The sequence below is a fragment of the Leptosomus discolor genome, chromosome 4, assembly GCF_034619465.1.
Source record: "Leptosomus discolor isolate bLepDis1 chromosome 4, bLepDis1.hap2, whole genome shotgun sequence".
NCBI classification, from domain to species: Eukaryota; Metazoa; Chordata; class Aves; order Leptosomiformes; family Leptosomidae; genus Leptosomus; species Leptosomus discolor.
Window position 1 is genome coordinate 81925572 of NC_141394.1, and position 19226 is coordinate 81944797.

The 19226-nt window shown below is 53.2% G+C and overlaps 2 protein-coding genes across 4 annotated transcripts in view; both read left to right on the forward strand.

The window, feature by feature from the left end:
• Positions 1-5634, forward strand: part of RAB11FIP5 (RAB11 family interacting protein 5) — a 41339-nt gene extending 35705 nt beyond the window's left edge. Inside the window, exons 5-6 of one of the 2 annotated variants that reach the window (XM_086464073.1) lie at positions 509-698; positions 1959-5634. In XM_086464073.1, the coding sequence (XP_086320199.1) occupies positions 509-698; positions 1959-2168 (400 nt within the window). In that variant the 3' untranslated portion in view covers positions 2169-5634. Of the gene's footprint in view, positions 1-508; positions 699-1953 lie in introns of both variants that reach the window. The other variant, XM_086464074.1, reaches the window with a different exon arrangement.
• A 6837-nt stretch (positions 5635-12471) lies between these two features.
• Positions 12472-19226, forward strand: part of SFXN5 (sideroflexin 5) — a 100713-nt gene continuing 93958 nt past the window's right edge. For both annotated transcript variants that reach the window (XM_086463959.1, XM_086463961.1), the window contains exon 1: positions 12472-12528. In XM_086463959.1, the coding sequence (XP_086320085.1) occupies positions 12472-12528 (57 nt within the window). The remainder of the gene's footprint in view (positions 12529-19226) is intronic.

Consider the following 19226-nt stretch of genomic DNA (forward strand, 5'->3'; position numbering starts at 1 on the left):
TCTTGGGCTGAGGCAGTGCAGGAACTGATGCACAGTGGTGCGGGAGCATCCCTGAAGCAGCAGTGGTGACCCCAGACACTCACCTGCGAGCTCCTGGGCACCAAAATGCCCTTCTGGGCAGTGGGTGGAGCAGCGTCCGATTATGTTGGAGCTGGGTATCTGGGGCTTTTGACCCACAGCGTGCTTGGTGTGGACTGAGCAGCGTGGGTGTGGGCACGGGGATCTCCGTATCTTGGCCGAACATGTGTCCTGGGGCTGCTTATCTCCTCTGTGGGTGGAAACGGTGCTGGAGAGTGCTGTGGGCTGCCTGCTCTGTGGGACTCCGGCTCTCCTCTCTCTCCTTGGAGCAGGTGAGCTGTGAGCAACACAGACCCAGAGGATTGAGCAGTGTGGACCTGGCGAAATTTGATAAGTGGGTCCCATCCCCGTAAAAACCATAGGGAGAGCCGGCAGCATCACTCTGCAGCTCGAGAGGGTGTTAACTGTCCAACCCCCTTGTTCTCCTTAGTCCTCATCCAGTGAAACCCATCAGTGCTGCAGTGCAAGAGGTCTCCAGTGAGAAGAAACAGCAGCACAGGTCCAGCCTGTCGACTGCTCTGAGCAATGGCCTGGAGAAGCTGAAGACGGTCACCACCAGCAGCATCCAGCCTGTGGCCCCGTCCTCTCACCTGGAGAAAACGGACTCAAAGAAGCTAAAGGTAGGAACCTACCGCTGAGGGGAGAGCTGCGTTCCCACCTGCTCGAGATGTTCCAGAGTTGGTGACGGAGGTGCAGAAAACTGGTGGTGGAGGAGGTAGAAGGGGGTCCTGCCACGGTGTGAGCAGAACCACGTGTATTAACTCTGACATCCTTGATCCTGGTTACCCGGCCTCTCGCTGGCCTCCCTTCCTCCATGACCTGGTCTCTGGACCTTCTCACCCCATCGTTCTTCTCCCGTTGCTTGCTTTGGTTTGGGGTTTTTATTGTACAGCGTGTGAGCAAAAGCCTGGTTATCCATCAGACGTGAAGGGTGGAGGATGTGGTAGCTGCCTGTGGAAGGCCTGAAGGGGTTTTTTCTCCTGGTGGAGGCAGAGGGAAAGTGCTTCCTGGGGCCTTGCTCAAGTGCTGCTTGCCTGGCTGCGTTTCAGCCGCTGGCATGTTGAGGCAAGCAAAAACCTGTGTGATGTGTCTGATGGCACGGTCTCATGGGGGTGCCTTCTCCTTCCTTTCGTCCTACTGCCACTCTGTGTGTGCCCCCCAACTTGACACGCAAAATGCTGCTGCTGGGGTTCACCCAGAAATCCCTTCCTGGTGCCACAGGTAGTTCATGTTGGGGGTTATGAGCACCTCAGCTTTTCTGGGATGAGGTCTGTCTGTGTCCTGCTGCCCTGTGCTGCTCCAGCCTGTCTGGCAGCCCCAGCTCTACTGGGAGTCCTGACTTCCCTGGGGCTCACATCTTCTGGGAGCTCCTGAAGGGTTTTTCAGCTCTTAATTCTCTTCTGCCATCATCCAGGCCTGCTGCTGGAGGATGGGGGAAGCCCCAGAAAGGGGGATTAGCTAATGCCAGGCCTTATTATGCCAGGCTAAGGGGCTCAGCTGTGCCCACACCCTTAGCTTTTAACTGTTGGGAGAGAGAGGTTTGACACAGTCTTTGGAGAAACCTTGCTAGTGATTCACTCATCTGGTAGAAGTGCTCCGTGGTCACCGTCTAGCCGTGTGGAGGAGGCTGCCTTGGCCTGGATGTCTGGGCAGTTGCTCTGTCTCCAGTATTTTCGGGTGGCTGCATGGCCCGTGGGAAAGCTGCATAGTAAAGACAGGACATGATAGCTGGGCAACGTCTCAGGCTCATCAGGTCGGGTTTGGAAAGCAGACAGACGCAGAAAATACGTTGCTTTGGTTGCTGCTGCGTCTCGCAAACGCTAAAGGGAGCAGCGGTTTTTGTTCGATTCGCTGAATGTTCCTCTTGGTTTCTACCACAGGATCCCACTGTACTGGACCAGTCAGCCAAGTATTATCACTTGACCCACGATGAACTCATCCAGCTCCTGCTGCAGAGAGAGAAGGAGCTGAGCAAGAAGGAGGAGCACATCCACGAACTGGAGAACTACATTGACCAGCTGCTGGTGCGCATCATGGAACAGTCTCCCACGCTCCTCCAGATCCCGCTGGGGGAAAGCAAGACCAAGTAACCTCTCCCCAGAGACCAGCGGCACTTGCCTAGAGCACTTCTCCAATAAACACGCTGCAAACATCCCTGCACTCCCCCCTCCTCTTACAAGAGGGCTCCAGTGGCTTCCGTTCGCAGAGTTTAGCAGGAAAGGTTATCTGCTCCTTCCCAGCCCAAGCTTATCCCAGCTCTGGCTCCAGGGAACTATAGGGTGATGGGCTGTCATCCACCCTATGGGGAGGAGCAGAGCCCTCCACAGGAGGCAGATGCCTCCTTAGGTTCCTGCCGTCGTGACCAAGTGGCATCTTCTCAGGCGCTCATCCTGCCAACGCTTTAAGTGGTCCATGAACATTGGAGAGCTGGAAACCAACCATCTCGCCCATGTCTTCATCCAGCTGCTGCTGCTCTCCTGCCCACGCTCTTCCACATCTCTTTTCTCTGAAGTGCTGTACCCTGGCTGATGGATGGTGTTAGACTGGTTGACAACATCAGGGATGCTTAAACTCAGTGAGGGTCTACCAGCGTGTTACTGTCTGCTGAGCCCGCTCAGGAGGGCGGCGAGGGGAAGGGGCTACTGTTGGAGGCCTCTTTCCCTTCCTGCCCCCTCTGTTGTACCCCCAAACGAAGGGTCTCCATCTGAAGAGCCACCTCCAAGTTATGCCCGTACCTGATCGTGTGGGAGATGCCAGGCAAAGCGACGGCGCTGGAATTGGAGGCCGTAAAGGCCTCAACCCGCCATTGCCGCCTGATCGTGAGCGGTGTTGGTTCCTTCGCTGCGAGCCTGCAGAGCCGTGATGCTGCCTCAGTTACCCAGCTCAAAACTGAACTCGCAATATGGGAGAAGGGCCGGGGATGATTTGTGCACCATCGGCGCTGCGGGAGACCTCCTCGCACACCACGCAACCCGTCACCGGGCTGGCTGGCACCAGTGTTCCCTGTGGGGGACTCCTGCATGTGTAAACCACAGCTGGATTTTCTACTCAGTAGTGCACTCCCCCTCTCCTGCGCCCACAGGAATTGCTGTCCGCTGGGTGCTCCCCACCATTGACTTTGTGTTGTCTTTCTCCGTGCAACAGGAAAAGGCCATCGGGACCGAAGCTTGCGTGCAGAGGTTGTCTGACCGCCCGGCCACCTCTGTGCGCGACATCCTGCTGGGTCAGGCGGCCGTCGAACACCCTCTGTCAAAGCCAGCAATTCAGTAAGCACTGCAGGCCCCCTTGAAGCCAGGATTAGCACCAAACACCGCTCCAATTGTGCCCCGTCTACACACCAGCGTCAGTCTCTGGCAGCTCGGGCCCATCCTTAGGCGTTGCGGGGCAGCTCTCTCGGGAGTTGGGGGCTTCTTGCTGCTGAGTGATCATCTAAAGACCTTGAATTTACGTGGTGTAACAACCATAGATGACGTTAGCCTGAGGCTGGTGGGTGAGCGATGCGCCTGGCCACCCCTGAGTACAGCACAGCTTTTGATTTGGAGATGCTGGGGAAGGGTATAGAAAGGATGTTGCTCCCTCTCTCGTTGTGCCAGGGTTTTGGCTAGAGAAGGTGCCCGTGCAGGCAGAGGGTCAGCTGGTGTGGGGCTTGCGCTGTCTTGACATGTCGGGCATCTTCTCTTTCCTGTAGATCTCTTAAAGTTACTGGATTCTCTTAAAACCTTCATACTCTTTTCTCCTTGCTTCCTTCAATGTATACCATGACTTGGAAAAATTGTGCCTTTTGCAATAGGACAACAGCAGTTTCCTACCAAAAAAATCTCTGAAATCCAATTCTCAGTTCAATGCAGCCCATCTCGGGCATCTTTCTCTTCTGTTGGCCTGCTCAGCTGAACTAGGTGAGTTTGTTCTGAAGCGCCGAGAGCAGAGCCTTCCCAGCCCGGTGCGCGGGGTGCTTTTGGTCTTTGGCAGGAGTTCTGCACGGGCGGCTGACGTGACGTGGTTGGTAGAGATATTAAGAGATGACAGTGGGGGAAGAGCAGGCCAGATGTTCCAAGACGAAGTACAGCTGGTTAAAGACAGTCTTGGGTCATGCTCGAAGTCTGAGGCTGGAGAAGCAGCAGGCTGGCGGGATAAGAGCTGTCAGGAGAAAAGGAGATTTGGCGTTGCTGTCGTTGGCAACGTTTGGTCATACCAAGCCTGTAGACCATCGTATAAGGAGGAGGATGTGCTCCTTGGGAAGATACCAGCCATGAACGTCCAGTTCCTACCTGCCTTTGCCCCAGTAGGAAGTATTCTGGGGTTTTGCACTTCTTTACCTGCATCTTCACATTCCTCCTCCCTCCGTGTGTCTCAGCTGTGGGGACTTCGTTTCTGGTGAAGGTCTGAGGGAAGGTGCTTCTCCCATTTTAGAAAGTACCCAAACCCTCTCTCTGCCTGTGCAATCAAAAGATCCCGTGGCCTGAGAACTAGGTGCCCTTTCTGGGTTCCTGTCTCTCGTGGAGAAGCTCTCCCTTTTACCTGAAGGCGGGCAGGGAGGAGTTGTGGAGAAGTAGAAAGCAGTCCGGCGTCACAAGGGCGGCACGGCACGGGACGGAGGGCCTGGAGAAGGCGCAGCCTTGCTGACGGGCAGGGCTGCTGAGCGGCGAGGGCTTCTGTCAGGCGGGCGTTAGCGAGGGGGAGGCGTAGAGCCGAAATCTCACGTGAGCGCCGGAGGGGGGGGGGGGGGCCCTCACGCTGGCTCTCCGCTCCCTGATAAATATCTGTTTCCTGGGGACTTCTCCCCCAGCAGCGGTCGGCGTCGTAGGTGCTCCCCACACACAAGTGCCAATGTTCATAAGGATCTTGCTGCACCTCCTCCCTGCCTTCTCCCCCTCCTCTTCCATCGTGTTTCACCGCCTCCCTGATCCCCTTTCTGCCTTAGTCAGCTCTGCCTTTTTTTTTTTTTCTGTTGTTCCTCCAAAGCTTGAATGTTTTGCACTTGAATATCTCAAGTTAATCTCAGAGCTACAGCAGGCTGCCTCAGGTGTACGGCCTTTTCAGCAATACAGCCTTCCTCCCGTCACCTGCCTCCGTCGCAGCGGAGCAACACCGTCCCCGAACTGCCGCCACCGCCCCGGCTCAGAGGAGGAGGCTGGACCAAGCAGAGCTACAACGCTCTTGCCTTGACTTTGGGAGAGCAAAACATCTCCAAAGGCCGAGGTCGGGGTACGGCACAGGTCCCTTGGCATCACACGCGAGACGAGGAGCTACGGGAAAAACCGAGCAGTGGCAACAGCCAAGGCTGCCCTGATGGTGTCGTGTCTGTCCTCGAGCGGTCGGAGGTCCAGGGGTATCGATGAGTGATGACTTGTGCTTAGGAAAAGGCATCTTAGAGATGCTTCTCTCTTCATTCTCTGTTTCCCCACCTGCTGTCCTGCAAACGTGGGGTTTTTCCCCCCACCACACAGTTTTTATTCTCTGCATAAGAGCAAGCAAGCTTGGCTACACCACACAACAGCACTGAAGCCGAAGTCTGTATCATTTTTTTATTAAAACCTCTAAGTTACCAGAGGGAAATGCTTTTGAGGACGTAGATGTTTTCTCGTAGAGGGGGGGGTGAGAAGCAGAAGCGGGGGAAATGTTCTGAAGTTGCTCATCTCCCAACTCTCCATTTTTAGCGATTTCTTTGCAAACCCAGGGAGGCGAGCAGCACTTCTGGGTCACGCTCCGAGGTGTGTCGCTCTTTGCTGAACCGAGCAGACGAAAGGGTCTTGATGGGCCGGCAGCAGCTTTTCACTGGTTCCGTTTGAAACACAACCATCACAAGTTGTGTCCTTGCCTCGTGGGCTCGTCTTTCTCTTTGCACACCTCGAGCTGTTTCACAAGGTCTTCCGCAGGGTGCTGTTGCTCGCAGCTGTGCTCTGCTTTTGTTACCAGCCCGCAACTGGGTTTTCTTGCTTTTAAAGAACTCTGGCCACGTGTTTTTTTCTTTTTTTTTTTTTGCCTTGTCTGACCCTTCTGGCCTAGAGTCACAGGCCAGAAGAACCACCAAGGTATATCCTTAAACTGGAACAACCCTGAAGGGACGTGGATACCGAAGCGTCACGTAGACTCAGCCTTACGACTTGTCTGCGCAGAAACCGCCGTGTGTTTTGTGTTAGAAACGGGGGGTGGAAAAACATCCCAACGTGGGAGAGGTAAGCGTCGAGGGGGGGTGGGGTGGGGGGGGTTGGAGTTGTTGATTCCCCTGTACTTCACGTACGCAGGAAGTGGGTTCTGTGTGTTTCATGTTTTAATAGTTGCAACTAATGTTTATAAAGAGCTTGTTATTTACGTTTTAAGCACTTTAAAAAAAAAATAATAAAAGTTGTTCAAGCTGTTCCTAGATACTTCTGATTTATTGACAACAGCGTCTGTGCTGATAGCGTTTGGACAGTGAGTGACATTTATCTGTTTATTTTCTGAAGTGGGATGACGGTGTCCAACTTCTCCGGCAGCTTTTCCAGCAGCCTCAACAGCCCCCAAGCGCTCGCCGCCGTGCGGTGGCAGTGCTGCAGGCTCCCCTTGAGGTCCCCGCCGAATATTGCCCCTGCCTCGGTTAATCGGGTTGAAGCTCCTCTGAGCTTCCTTGCGTGTGCCTGACAGCCGTGTTGGGCGCCAGAGCGACCGCAGGAGCTTGGCTTGGGTGGCCCTGGGGGGGTCAGCTCCGCCCGCGGCTCCCTTGCGGCTCCCCGTCGACTTTGCCCCTGCGTGGTAGGAGGGGAAAGGTCGTTATCGCATTCCTGAGGATTTAGGGGAAAACAGCAGCTGAGGAGAGGAGAGAGATCCCACGGCAGCGTGCTGGAGGATGAAGAAAGGAGACGATCGTGTGGCGTCGTAGACACCAGAGAGTTCAGCCTCAGGGTGCCTGGTGCGGCAACCCGGCTCCGTCAGGGAACAGGCAGCTTTTACCCGCTCTCTGTGGGCGCAAAGCCTCGTGTTCCTCCCCCGCCGTGCAGCAGAGCTTGCTTGATCCCCAGCCGAGACCTTTGCCTCCAGCTCCTCTGCCCTAATCCCACCCACCTGTTTCACAGCTCGGCTGTTTTCCTTCTCCAGGCCTGCTTCTCTCTTCGTTCCTTCGAAAAAAATTAACTCCCCTTAAGCTTCGGTAAATGACTTTGCTGCTCCAACTGAAGGGTCTTGTCAGCTCTAATCCTGGTTTATTTTTCATCCGGCTGGATCGCAGGCCGTTATCGAGCTTGGCACCTGTCGGGGGGGGATCATGTTAGTCCCGAGAGCTGGGATGGGCCGGCGGGGGGAAATGTTGGGCACGCTGCTGCGCAGGATCCGGGCACTGAACTGTGACCCTCTGAAAGACTATCCGCAGGAAAGATGGCCTGGAATGACGGGGCTAGTGTGGGCTTCCCCGGGCTGCAGCGGCGCGGGGGGTAGAGCAGAGCAGCAGTCATTGGGAGGCTGGGGGAACTGGAATCCGTCAAGTCGGGAAAAAAAGAAGGATTTTAAGCCCTTAGTGCTGCTAAAACTGCCGTGCGTGATTGCATCGGGTGTCTCTGCCTGCTTGGAAGGTTAAGCACAGGCTCGGGGCTGATGCAAAGAGCTCCTGTGCCCGCAGGAACTGGCTGGGTTTGTTGCTCGAAGCCTGAGTTTTGCTGCCCGCCGCAAGTTTGCTTCAAATCTGCCTTTACAGATGGAAGCCGCCAAGAAATGTTCCTGTAACTTTTCCCTCGGAGCCAGCAGGCAGCCCAGCCCCGCACCCAGCTGTCATGTGTGGGGCGGCCGTCTGAGACCCCCCAAATCTCCCTCGGTTTCCAGAGGAGCTCGCTCGATGGCTGCTGGGGGGGCTTGTTCCTTCCCTCGGCAAAATGGAAGGAAACGGCAGTGTTGACTTCGTGGTTGTTGATGTGGGGAAGCGCCCCCGGCTCCCCCCCCATCGCTTCCCCAAACCAGGGAAATGCAAGTTGTCACTCTGAATGGATCTGGTTAGATTGATATCAGCCAAAGAATTGATATTCTTTCTGGTATTTAACCAAAGAAGTGATAGTCTTATGTCACTCCAAATGTGGTTGTAGATAAACAGATTCTCTCCCCTCTGTTGTTACAAAACATTTAGCGTGGCAACATTCGGGATTGTATCAATTATCTGGCTCTAGCTGTGATGGGAGGGAGGGGGATTTCCCTCGTGTGGAGCTGGAGGGATTTGGGTTATCATCCACATTTATTGAGAGCCCTAAGGATTTTGCTGCTTTTGCTTTGGTGAAGTGCAGGAGGAAGCCTTTAGGAAATGAAGAGTTGCCTCGTCAAGCGTTAGCCACAGCAAAATGCTTTTATTTTTCCTTTTCAGACAGCATCAGGGCTCCGAGCAGAGTCAGAGCCTGCCTAGAAGAAAGCAAAGCCGAATGACCTGCTGCTCTTTGGGATAACGCTCGCCATCGCGCCACAAGCGAAGGGATAAGACGCGGTCAAACGTAGCTGCAAGAGCTGTGGTGGCGCTGGGGGGGTGACAAGGAGGCTTAAGCCCTGGTCACCCAGCGGGAGCAGCAGGTTTAATTCGAGTAAGCAACCCGTTCCCACCAAGGCCAGGGTACAAGGACAGCAGTGGGTGCGCTCCAGGGAGCAGGGTTTGTTGTTGGACCAGGTCTTTGCTCACCATCTCTCCGTTCCTGGGCAGGGTGGCGTCATCGTGCTTGCACACCACAAGGCAGGGAGAGGGCAAAAGGAGAGGCGACGCCGGGTGGCAGCAGCCTGTAGCCCTGAGGGAGCAGGTTGGTGCAGCGCGGGAGGGAACAACTTGACTTTAACAGTGTCTCTAAGGGAAAAGGAAAAAGAAATGAGAAAAGGAAAAGGAAAAAGAAATGAGGACATGATAGAGGAAAGGGAAAAAGAAATGAGAAAAGGAAAAGGAAAAAGAAATGAGGACATGATAGAGGAAAGGGAAAAAGAAATGAGGACATGATAGAGGAAAGGGAAAAAGAAATGAGAAGAGGAAAAGGAAAAAAATGAGAAAAGGAAAAGGAAAAAGAAATGAGGACATGATAGAGGAAAGGGAAAAAGAAATGAGAAGAGGAAAAGGAAAAGGAAAAAAAAATGAGAAAAGGAAAAGGAAAAAGAAATGAGAAAAGGAAAAGGAAAAGGAAAAAGAAATGAGAAAAGGAAAAGGAAAAGGAAAAAAAAATGAGAAAAGGAAAAGGAAAAAGAAATGAGAAAAGGAAAAGGAAAAGGAAAAAGAAATGAGAAAAGGAAAAGGAAAAAAATGAGAAAAGGAAAAGGAAAAGGAAAAAGAAATGAGAAAAGGAAAAGGAAAAGGAAAAAGAAATGAGAAAAGGAAAAGGAAAAGGAAAAAGAAATGAGAAAAGGAAAAGGAAAAAAAAATGAGTAAAGGAAAAGGAAAAAGAAATGAGGACATGATAGAGGAAAGGGAAAAAGAAATGAGAAGAGGAAAAGGAAAAGGAAAAAAAAATGAGAAAAGGAAAAGGAAAAAGAAATGAGGACATGATAGAGGAAAGGGAAAAAGAAATGAGAAGAGGAAAAGGAAAAGGAAAAAAAAATGAGAAAAGGAAAAGGAAAAAGAAATGAGGACATGATAGAGGAAAGGGAAAAAGAAATGAGAAGAGGAAAAGGAAAAGGAAAAAAAAATGAGAAAAGGAAAAGGAAAAAGAAATGAGGACATGATAGAGGAAAGGGAAAAAGAAATGAGAAGAGGAAAAGGAAAAGGAAAAAAAAATGAGAAAAGGAAAAGGAAAAAGAAATGATAAAAGGAAAAGGAAAAGGAAAAAGAAATGAGAAAAGGAAAAGGAAAAGGAAAAAAAATGAGAAAAGGAAAAGGAAAAGGAAAAAGAAATGAGAAAAGGAAAAGGAAAAGGAAAAAGAAATGAGAAAAGGAAAAGGAAAAGGAAAAAAAATGAGAAAAGGAAAAGGAAAAGGAAAAAGAAATGAGAAAAGGAAAAGGAAAAGAAAAAAGAAATGAGAAAAGGAAAAGGAAAAGGAAAAAGAAATGAGAAAAGGAAAAGGAAAAAGAAATGAGAAAAGGAAAAGGAAAAGGAAAAAGAAATGAGAAAAGGAAAAGGAAAAGGAAAAAGAAATGAGAAAAGGAAAAGGAAAAAGAAATGAGAAAAGGAAAAGGAAAAGGAAAAAGAAATGAGAAAAGGAAAAGGAAAAGGAAAAAGAAATGAGAAAAGGAAAAGGAAAAAGAAATGAGAAAAGGAAAAGGAAAAGGAAAAAGAAATGAGAAAAGGAAAAGGAAAAAGAAATGAGAAAAGGAAAAGGAAAAAGAAATGAGAAAAGGAAAAGGAAAAAGAAATGAGAAAAGGAAAAGGAAAAAGAAATGAGAAAAGGAAAAGGAAAAGGAAAAGGAAAAAGAAATGAGAAAATGACGGTTTTTCTGTTCTAGGGGAAGCTCCTATCTCGTGCGGGTGCAAGGGGTGGGTGTCTTGGGGCGTGTGTTACAGCATCTGCCTCCGCGGCAGCTTAAAGCTCCGGTAAAGCCCAGTTCACCTCTTCCCACCTCACCTGAGGGACACGACAAGAAAGAAAACATGGCCGAGGGGCTGAGGCTGTAAGGCGGCGGGCGGTCTGCTGCCAGGCAGAGTGACAGCACGAGGCGCGGCGAGCGGCACGAGCCCCCTACCCGGGCAGGAGCTCAGGGAGCCTCTCACCCACCGGGCGGCCAGTTGCAGTGGGGTAAGCGCTTCGGAGATGACAAGGCTCTGTACCAGGCCCCTTTTCTGTCCCTTTTCTACCCAAAACTGCAGGAGATTTGGTGACTCAGTGAAGGGGATCTGCGGTGAATTAGCCTAAAAACCAGAAATTGGTTTTTTAGATGGAAAAAGAACAGAAAAAAAGTTAGCACCACGTCCACAAGGCAGAAGAGCAGCACCCCCACAGCAAAACGTTGTGGTGGTCATATTTTTCCCTGTATAGCAAAAAAATAAGGGATTTTTTTTTTTTGAGAGTATATTGTCTAATTCCTCCTTAGATGGAAAAATCTGTTTCTGACCTGCTCTGCAATCTGTCGCCTTTACTTCTGCTGTGCCAAGCCTTCCTCTTACACCCCTCCTGCCTTTCCTGCTTCATCCCCATCCCCAGTCTATTTGCTGGCCCTTTGCTCTTCCTCGGAGGATCGATCCTAATCCTCCAAACAATTTCACCAGCATTCAAAGGGCCAGACACCTCTTATTCCACTAATCTAGAGAAGAGGATTCTGGAGATCGCTTCATGCCCACCTCTGCTGCCCCCAGCCCCACATGACCTTGCCTTCATCTCCACGAATCGTAACACCGAGGAAACGGGCAAATAAGTCTGCATCAAAGTAAACTTATTATTTCCAGGTTTCCTATTCTTTGTTTTTAATCATGTATTTTGAAGGCCAATAGCAATTGTTAGGCTCCCAGCAAAGTAAGCATATGTATTTCCATAAGGAAATGATGGAATTTGAGGGGTTTTTTTCAGAAGCTTTTGGGCTTTCACCTTTCTCAAACAAACACTATCACCTTGCTATTTGTATTTGCTATTGTATTTGCTCAAACAATTTCAGAATTAAGGCAAATATCTTGCTTTCCGCGTCACGTTCCCCCGCGTCCTCTATCACCGCCCGCATTCTGGCTGCCGTGTTGGTGTCACTGAGAAAGCAGCACCCCTGTTCAAAAAAAAAGGAAGGACATTTTGGAGTCAGCCCCTCGCAAAGCGGCCAGAAACGCGCGCCACGAGGCGTACGTGCTTTGAGGGCAGGAAGAACAGAGCTCCGTCATCTGGGCGGCGCCGGTTGCCTCCGCCATCGCTGCTCGTTGCTACATTCAACCGTCATTTCACAAAAAAAAGGAGAACAGACAGGGAGAAGCGGCAACCGAGGGAAGGGAAGAGGCCGTGCAGAGCCCTGACGCCATGCGGGACCACCCTGTGCGGGAGCTGTCGGGAGGCCCGGCTCTACCCAAACCCTTTGGCTGCTCCCTCGGGGCCTCGCGCTTCCCTCAAAGGCGGGGAGCCTGGGCAGGGGGAGCTGGCGCAATGGCTGGGCGGGGGCAGGTCGAAGGTTTCCCCCCCCAGCCCCGGGGACAGCCCCGTCTCTCCGCCGCCCCCGCCTCCCTCCTGGGGCTCCCCTCACGTTCCCGCCAAACCCCATTTCCCGTCGTGCCCCGGGCCTCGCCCTCCTCGCTGCGGACTCCATTTCCCATGCTGCCCCGCGCCGCCGCGCCCTCCCCATTGGCTGGCGGGGGGGGGAGGGGCTGCCCTACCCCATCGTTCCTCTCTCTCAGGCTCCGCCTCCCGTGAGGCGCCGGGAAAAGAGCGGCGGACTCCATCTCCCGGCGTGCCCCGCGGGAGCTGCGGTGGGCCGCGGCCAATCAGCGCGGCGGCGCCCCAAGGGGCGGGCCCGGCGGCGGGGGAGGCTGTTTAAAGTGGCGCTTGCGGCGCGCGAAGGGGATGGCGGAGCCGGCGGACTATCCCCCGTTCCAGCTGGGGAAGCCCCGCTTCGAGCAGGTACCGCCGGCGGAGGGAGCGGGGAGGGGGACACAGGGAGCGGCGGCGGGAGCTGCCCCCCCCGCCCCTCCCGCACGGCGTCGTCGTCGTCGTCTTCCCCCACCCCCCCCCCCCGCCGTGAGGAGAGACCCCCCTCCCCCCCCCCCCGCTCCCGTCTCATCTTCCCCCCCCCCCCCCGCCCTCCTGCAGGGCGGCGCGCTGATTGGTGCGCAGCCCCCCTGCCGTTGGGCCGCGCGGCTGTCACTCAGAGCCACCGCCCCCCTCCCCGCGGCGGCTCCCGCGGCGGGCGGTGATTGGCGCGTCCCGCCGTGCCCCTGTGGCTCAGGGCGGGTGGGGGGCGAAGGGGGGGGGGGGGGGGAAGTGCGAGGGACGCGAGTTCGAGCCCCGCGTCCGCCGTGGAGGGCAGCGGGGTTGGGCGGGGGTCGCGGGTGTCAGCGTACGGCACGGCCTCGTCCTTCCCCCCCGCCTCCCCGGTAGGACAGGGCTGAACCTGGGTCCCTCAGGACCCCCAGCGAGGGCTGGGCCTTGCCCCGACGGGCGTGGCGGTGAGCCCAAGGTTGCAGGGAGGTGAGAAGCTGCCCCAGGAGGGAGCGGGGCCTCCAGGGCAGGGCCTGGGGCGGTGGGGAGGACCGGGTGGGTGTGGGAGCCAGGGCCGCTCACGAGTGGATGCCTCGGCCGCCTCCGTGGTGTCGGGGCGGTGGCTGGGCGGGAGCTGCTGCTCGTGAAACGGCGTCGTGTGGGGTGGCTGAGGTGGCTGCCGAGGAAACGTGGTTTGGGACGACGTGTGAGGGGAGGAAGAGGCGCCCGCAAGGCGGAGCGGCCCCGTCGTCGGTCCCCGATGGCTGGGGGATGGCGAGGAAGGCCTGTGGCCCACCGCGGCCGTCCCCAGGGGAGGAGAGCGGGGCCAGGGGTCGGAGCAGCTCGTCGCCGCTGCCGCCTTCCACAGCCTCTGGTCCCAAGCGCTCCACGGGGTCCTTGTGGCGGCGCAGCCGAGAAGGACCGCTCCTCGTTCTCGTGGAGCCGTGTCAGGCTGCCAAAGTTCACAAAACTTCCTTCAGTCACTCTTGAGCTGGGTAGGGCCCCTCTGGAGGGGAATGAGCTGTTGCAATTAGCAGATCAAGAATGAGTAGCAGGAGTCTGATGGTTAATGGGTGTGTTCCCCCCGCCTTCCCCTCCATTGGGGCAGTCTCCAAGGAGACTCTTCCCACCATCCACACAAAATCTGTATGGGACCGCTTTTTGCCAACCATCTGACTTGCTAATTGCAGCTCGCAGAGCTTGGCTTGACCGAAGCCACTCGTTTGGGTGGCTGAGAAGTCCAGTTGCCGATTTCCCTTGGGGGGGGCCAGCCCTTGTGTGGTGGATCTACGTGCCTCTTCCTATGGGAGGTCATGAGGGGACCTCCTTGGAGCAAGAGTTTCCCTGCAGCAAGGAAGGGGTGACTTCCCTGTGCCGGGAGCCTGCTTGCCTGCGTGAGCTGAGGGATGCTCAGGCTGGGGAGACGGAGCTTTTTAATAAGGAGAGGAGGAGGAGGAGGAGACGCTACTCCCTTCTAGACACCACAGATGATTCGAGGCACACTTGGCAGCGAGTCAGGCACAGAATCGGTGCGTTCTGTTCATTAAGGAGCGACTGTCACTTGTAGCAACATTTAGAAAACGTTTCGAGGGGTATGGCAGGATGTTAATGATTGCGTGCGCGTTTGAGCCGAGACGTCCTCTCTCCTCGCTGCCACTCCTGGGAGAAGAGCTGGATGGTTTACAGTGCAGCTCAGGTCCGGGGTGAGGGTTGCCCACCAGCAAGAGCACCCTTGGGACTGGATGCTTTGGGGGTGCTTTGCCAGAGGGCCACGCCGAGCGTCACAAGTCGCTCCCCTTCTCTTTGATAGTTCCTTTCCTGTAAAATTTTCTGCAAAGCAGCGTGGGGGTCTGGTGGGAGCTGTGGGATGGGTTGTGGTGCTGGCTCATGCCCTGTGCTCCCCTGCTTTCTCCTGCTCCGTCTGCCCACGTGTGAAGCGCGGCCGGACAGCCCGCTCTGGGATCCGGCAGCGTGGTGGGGTTGCAGAGCAAGGGAGGCTCGAGTGTTGCCAGGGCTTAGGGTGCCTGGTGGGATCTTGGGGTTGGCTCTGCTGGGGTTGGGATGCAGCAGCAGCCTGCCCCATCGGCGCTGCAGCCACGGGCTCGCGCCCACCACGCGACCTGGCAGAGCCGAGGTCCTTCATCTCTGGGTCAGACAGTCATGGTCGTTTATTTACCTCATCTTGACCTTGGTGTTTGCTATCAAACTGGTCTCCAGCACTGGGGAAGATCGCCCACGTGAGCCCGAGGGGTCGATGGACCTTAAACGCCACGATCCTTTTCTATCAGCTGCTCAGTGCCTTTCCCCAGCAGCTCTCTGCCTTTCCCATTCTTTCCGTGGCCTGTTGCAGGTTTTTATCTGTTTATAAGATCTCAGCTTTAGCGGTCCGGCTGACAAAGGATGTCTTGCTTGTTGTGGAAAGGATTAGTGACGCTTGGGGTGGTTGTTTAAATTCTAGACGTAGCCCCCGTGCGATGACAGCGTTTACTTTTCCTCTGAAATGCTGGCTGGGAGCAAGTCTGGGGCTATTTAAGGAGAGATTTGACTAAAACTGGGTCTGGGAGAGAGGCAGGGGAAAACAAGGAAAAGTTGTGTGTTCGGAACAAAAACCTCAGAGAGCAAACTGGGCTGCCTGGGGATTTGGTTCAGAGGAGACACGGTGGTTTCCTTCCCCCGCCGTGACCCAGAGCTCTTGGAAAGTGGCTGAGCAGAATTTAGGACAGCGGGCGGGGAGACGTCCATCCCCAGCCCCACCTCCTGGGGTTATTAAATTCCCCTTTTCCCCTCCCTTGCTTTGCAGTTCGCTTGTTTTTCTTCCTCTTGAGGCGAGTGGGTTCTGTCGAGTCACCTTTATTTTTGTTTGTTTCTTTGCAGGAAAGAGCCTCTGCCTCCCTATGGAAGCAGGCTATTTTTAGGTAAAAGAAGAAATGAGGACGTCAGGCTTGAGAATGTGTGATAAGGGCTTAATTTTCTGAGGAGCAGTTCTAATTTGTTATGCATACTCTTTTTTTTTTTTTTTCCTTTTTTTTTCTTTTAAGGATCTGCTAAGTGCTCTCTCTTCTAGAGCCAGAGCACTAAATCTGTGTTCTCAGTGCTCTGGGGTCTTTGCCTGTAGCCCAGACATTTACCCTGGGCTAAATAAATGCACTTTTTTCTATCAGAAGAGCTGAGGAAACCTTTCCAGCAAGGGGCTAAATGAGATGTGGGTGCGCCTGATGGTTAACCAGGGGCGTTGGCTGCTGGAGGAAGATAGCACCAGTTAAGCTCTGGTGTTTTTACTGGGGCCAGCCCTCTAAAAAGTAGTATGAGATGGTCTTGGCTAGTGTGGGAGGACTGCAAGCACGGGGGGAAATGGAACAAGAAGCGAGCTGAATTCCTTCCTAGCTGAAGTCGAGGGCGATCGTCTCAACGAGCAGGACTCGTGAGCGTGCCTTGTCCTCTTGGTGAAGTAGGAAATAAAAAAGTCACAGATTTTAGATCCTTCAGGGGAAGGAGAGGGAAATAAACCCAAACCAGAGCCGTAAACGTCTTTTATCCCTTGAACAGCTCAGCGTGTACAGGCGGTCGTGGGGTACGTGATGTGCTTGGGATGTTTTACTCCGTTGGCCAAACGTGCCATTTCTGGGGCGGCGATATTAACAGCGTCCTTAGAGATGTGCTGTTGTCAGAGCTTGACCTTGCAGGTATCTTAAATGTTGGAACTCGACACGTGCTAGTCTCAGAAATGTCTTATAAGAACATTAGTGCTAAAACTCGTTATTTCCTGCTCTTTGTGTACTTTAATCTGGTAAGTTTAAAGCACAGCGAGGGTTTGAAGCACGACCCCGTGCCTCCTCTGTCCCAGATAACCCTTGCAATAACACACAGCTTTTGATTAGATCCCCCTCTTGGGGGATAGTGGCTTGTGGCTTGCCCACTGTGCCTGCCAACAGCCCTGGTAGCAGGAGGAACCAGAGCTGGGTTGTCACGTTGACACAGAAGTTGCTGCTCAGTGTTATTTTCCACTTTTTTTTTTTTTTTTTTTAAAAAAAAGAGCGAATGAAACTCCTTTTTCCCGAAGAGTCGTCATGATGGGGAAGGGGTTTTCTCAAAAGGCTGCAGAGGATGTTTCAGGTTGGTTCGTAACTGCTTCGGCTGTGCAGGCCCAGCCCAGTGTGTACAAGCTGCTTGAGATGAGGTTGGCGTACGCTAAAAGGTGTTTGCTGTCGCTAAAAGGTGTTTGCTGTCGCTGAACGAGGCTACTCTTTATCCTGTGCCGTCTATTGGGTCCTGCCTAAAGGCAAATTGCAGAGAAGAGGAAATACAGACACCTTGGGGGTTGATGCTTATCTGTGACCTTCACAGAACCTGCCCAAAAAGCCATCATCCGTTGCCTCTTTAAGTCTCCATCAGCCAGGACTGGATTTTAAGTCTCCATCAGCCAGGACTGGGTTTTAAATGGGGAGTTTTCATCTCGTGCTACAAGATGTAACCCCTGCTCCTCCACCGAACCCCTCCGAAAGGTTTCCTGGCTGTGCTGGCGTTCCCCAGCAGACCTGTCGCTGCGGGTGGCTGAAGTTCCTGAGATGCAGGAGCGACTCCTGGCCAGACTCTTGGTCCTTTAATATTGTAAAGTCAAATCGAGAGCGTCAAAGCACCGAGAGTCCGTAGCGTTAGCCCAAACTTGGCGTGAGCTGGGCTGCAAGTGGGTGTGCGATTGCACAGCTCTGCCCTCCGGCCTTACCTTGCCAGAGTCCCCTTGCTCAACGACTTGAATTTTCGTAATTTTGTTTGGTTTAGCTTAGTTCTCTTCCTAATTAATTTAAAGCTGATGTAAGCCTGATTTTTTTTAGCTCACCTCCCCGCCCCCCCCCCCTCCCCAAGTCTGCATGCCTTTTGCTCTGGCTTAATTAAAGCCTTTTTAAAATCGCATTGTAATTAAATTGGTAGAGTTGTGCATACCTCCTGCTCGCCTTTTCTTCTTCCCTGCGCTTTTGAGGAATACTTGCCCTCTCTGAGGTGATTAAACAAGTGCTTGCTAGTGGTCACTTACCCATCTCTCACCACCCTTCTCCGAATTTCTCGAGCCTGCAAGGAGTAGTTTCCTTCTAGTTCTTACCTGGAGCTCGCACGGCCTGCAGCACAGCCCCTTCAATGAGCTGGAGCTCGAAGGTGCTCCTGTGCTCACATGAACTGCTGTGCCACGTCAGGGAATTAGTATTCCCAGCCGCTTTGCAGAACCTCATCTTGCTTGCAGGCTGGTGAGAAGTCCCAAAATAGCCGCGATTAATCACAGGAAAATTGTGTTATTCAGTTTTCTCCCAGATAACCATTTACTACAACAGATGTTACAGGAAAAAAAACGGTGAGAAAGTCCATGGATGGATATTTGGGAGCTGAAGGTCAAACTTCTGGGCGTCTGGCGAGCTCCATCCCTTGCATGAGTATGACAGCCAGGGCTGGAAATGATCCTGGTAAAAAAGGAACCATCCTGAATTCTTGCTTAAATCTGGCTTTGCTTGACTGCAGAGTGCCGTGGGGCTGCTGGTGCAGCGAGCAGTGCCTGGCTGTTGCTGTGCCCCGGGGCTTGATCCTCCCCTTCGCTTCCCCGAACGGCTGTGGGGTTGCTGGATGGATGCAGAGTTGGTGTGTCCAGTTGGAAACTTGGAGGGAGGTGGGGAATACCTGGCTTTCCCCTTGTTAGATGATAAGGGGCATGGAGTGATGGAGAAAGGGGCAGAAGGAGGCAGGGGAAAAGAAAGCGTCTCCTGTGTGATGTACAGCAAAGGAAGACACGCAGGAACGGTGAATAACGCTGGTTTAGCACTGAAATTGTGTTTTAAAGATGAGTAAAATCAAATTCCCTCTTCTTAGAATTTGTAGTAATGAGTTAAGGGATGAGCATGTGTTTGCCAGAGCCTGGGACAAGGCGGTAGCTGGCGGGAGAAGGGCTGAGCAGTGCTTTGGCCGTCTGAGTTGCAGGAGTGACAGGGGGCTCCATCGTGACGACCTGCAGAAGGCCGTTCTCCATGTATAACAATTTACAGTATGGGCCGTGGGCAAGTACTTGCCGCGAGGCCTGGCCTTTCCCTGCTCGTCCTGCACCCCAAGAGTTTGTTCTAGCACCATTTTGCTGCGATAATTCTCTTACGTACAAGAGCACCGGCTGCTTTGTGTATCTTCTCGAAAAGAAAGCACTCGTAACCCAGGGGAGTAAAAGCTTGTTGGCAGTGGCAGAACTTGAAGCAGTTAAAGAAGAAAAGTATAAAAACTAGAAACTGCAATATTGTGCTCCACCTGAGGTCAGTCTCTTTGTTTTCCGAGGCTGAGGCTTTCAATGAGGCGTCGCTTTGCTGTAGAAACCCCGCTATGATGTGGCAGTGCCGGGTAAGATCTAGATTAACACCAAGTTTTGAATAGCTTCTTTTGGTAATAAAGAGCAAGTAATGAGAAAAATGTCTCTGAATTTACTTCTTCCAAGGGTTTTAAATGAGCTCCTTCAGAAGGGCTTCTCCGTTCCTCTTGGCAGAGCCAAAAGGTCCTGTAGGAAAACCGAGAAGGTCAGGTCAGCGCCCGCTGCATCGCTTGGCTTTACCTGCTGCTTTGGTGCCTTCAGGAGTTCTCATAGTCCCACTGTGGGA